The 2,570-nt window shown below is 52.0% G+C and overlaps 1 protein-coding gene across 1 annotated transcript in view; it reads left to right on the plus strand.

The window, feature by feature from the left end:
* Nucleotides 1-396: 396 nt before the first annotated feature.
* The window catches only part of STAMBP (STAM binding protein), a 14,063-nt gene continuing 11,889 nt past the window's right edge, over nucleotides 397-2,570 (plus strand). Inside the window, exons 1-2 of the mRNA XM_027909344.1 lie at nucleotides 397-431; nucleotides 2,258-2,473. Of these exons, the coding sequence (XP_027765145.1) occupies nucleotides 2,268-2,473 (206 nt within the window). The 5' untranslated portion in view covers nucleotides 397-431; nucleotides 2,258-2,267. The remainder of the gene's footprint in view (nucleotides 432-2,257; nucleotides 2,474-2,570) is intronic.

The following is a 2,570-nucleotide window of genomic DNA, read 5'->3' on the forward strand; positions in this document are numbered from 1 at the left end:
CGGTTTTGGGGCAAGAAGGGCCAGTTTTGGGGTCAGAAGGGTTGGTTTTGGGGTCAGAAGGGTTGGTTTTGGGGTCAGAAGGGCTGGTTTTGGAGGCAGGAAGTGCCAATTTGGAGTCAGAAGGGCCAGTTTTGGGGCGAGAAGGGCCGGTTTTGGGGTCAGAAGTCTGGTTTTGGGGCGGAAAGGGCCAGTTTTGGGGTCAGAAGGGCCGGTTTGGGGCTGGGCCGGAGCCAAGGGCGCTGCCCCTTTAAGGGTGACGTCACCACGCCGACGTCGCACTGAGGGCGGGGCCGGGCGGAAGCGCGGGGGGGGGCGCGGAGTTGCCCGGATGTGGCGGTGGCTCCGGATTGGCTGGCGGGAGCGAGGCTGGAGGGGCGGGGCGGCGGCGGGCGGGGAAGAACCCGGAAGTGGCGAGGGGAAGGTGGCGGCAGGTCCGGGACGGGCCCCGGGATGGGGAGGGACCCCGGGGATGGGGAGAGCGGGGGAGGCGGCCGGAGAGGCCGTCTGAGTGGGGGTCTGGCATCGAGGGCAGGTCGGGAAGGGGTCTGTCTGGGGGAGGTTTCCTTGGCAATGGGGATCCACTCGGGACTGTCTGGCTGTGGGATCTCTCACCTCGGGAAGGGGGATCCTTCCCCTCAGGAAAGGGTGAACTGCTCAGGAGGGGTCTGGCTGTGGGATCTTTCCCCTTGGGAAGCTGAACCCCCAGAGGAGCCAAGTCCCAGAGGGAAAGAGGCCACTCCCACAGCACCGGGAGAGAGGGATTGAGAGTTTGGGATGAGGAGGGGTCTGGGAGGGTCCTTTGGCACCGTCCACATCCCATAAGGAAAAGGCTGCGGGGCTGAAACCTCCTGTGGAGCTGGAAAATCTCCTGGGAAACTCCTTGGCTTTGTCAGCCCAAACTGGGCACCAGCACCGGGTTTGTCCTGTGGGGAAACGAACGGGAAGAGCTGCCTCGGGTTGGATTTGGAGGGACCAAACCCATCAGAGCTTGGAATTAATGTCCAGGGCCTGACGTGATTATATTGGTTTCTATTTGTTCACACACACATATATATATTTATTTATACATATAAAATATGTATATTATTATTATTAATATATAACACATTACAAATTCCATATTATATTATATTATGGATTATATTACTTTTGGTAATATAATATACATTATTATATTGCAATATATTAGATCACTAATTATTAATATATTAATTTACTATTAATATATTGTATTACATATATACACATTAATATATTATATTAATATATTACAATATGTATATTGTGTAATTTTATATCTAATATGCGCTATTAATTTTATATTCACATATATTAAAGTACTGCTCTATACTATATTAATTATACTAATATACTATATTTTATATTATATATTATCATATATTTTATCAATTATTATATTCATTTTATTAATATAATATATAATTTATTATATTCTAATATATTATCTATTTTTATATATTATATAATAATTTTGTGTCATTCTCATGGCATATACTTTTATTTATTATATATTTTATTTATTATATTTTTGTATGTATAAAATTACATAAATTAATGCCAGGGACTGAATTTGCAGCTGCTCTGAGGTCACAAAGGTGAATATCCCGGTGCTGTGTCCACACAGAGCTGGGCTCTTCCCAGATTTCCCCCTCAGGACCTGGCTTGACTTGTGGATTAAATGTTTTCCTGCTGAGGGGGGATGATTTGGGTCAGGGAGAGACAATCCTGAGGAACCTGGATGAGGCAGCTCAGGACTGGGACAGGGACTGGGACGGGGATTGGAATAGGGAGTGGAAAAGGAATTGGAATAGGGAGTGGGATAGGGACTGGAACAGGGACTGGGAATGGATTGGAATAGGGACTGGGACAGGGAGTGGAACAGGGACTGGAATAGGGAGTGGAACAGGATCCCCGGGGTTTGAGCCAGAGCTCCAGGAACATTTGGTCGATGCTCTCACGGACAGGGTGGGATGGTTGCTGTGTCTGTGGGATGGTTGGGGTGTCTGGAATAGTCGAGGTGTCTGGGATTACTGGGGTGTCTGTGGGACTGTTGGGGTGTCTTTGGAAGTGTTGGGATGTTTATGGGACAGTCGGGGTGTCCATGGGGCGGTCGGGGTGTCCGTGGGATGGTCGGGGTGCCCGTGCCGTGGCAGGGGCGGGTGTGTCCGATGGATCCCGCGCGTCCCTCCCCCGGTGCCAGCGCCCGGTCCATCCCGGTCCGTCCCTTCCCCGCAGGGCTGCGCTCCATGTGTGTGACCATGCCGGGCCGCCGCCTCCCGCCGGAGGAGCGCGTGCGGAGGCTGATCCAGGCGGGAAGCAGCGTGGAGGTGAACGAGGACGTCCCCCCGCGCCGCTACTACCGCTCGGGGGTGGAGATGCTGCGCATGGCGGCGGTGTACGCGGAGGAGGGCAACGCCGAGTACGCCTTCATCCTCTACAACAAGTACATCACGTAAGAGTGGCTGGGATGGGCTCTGGGCTGGGATGGGCTCTGGGCTGGGTTTGGGGCTCTGGGCTGGGCTTGGGGCTCTGGGCTGGGCTTGGGGCTC

This window comes from Empidonax traillii, unplaced genomic scaffold (genome assembly GCF_003031625.1).
Source record: "Empidonax traillii isolate 1590-97213 ecotype Southwest subspecies unplaced genomic scaffold, ASM303162v1 scaffold2073:size91028, whole genome shotgun sequence".
NCBI classification, from domain to species: domain Eukaryota; kingdom Metazoa; phylum Chordata; class Aves; order Passeriformes; family Tyrannidae; genus Empidonax; species Empidonax traillii.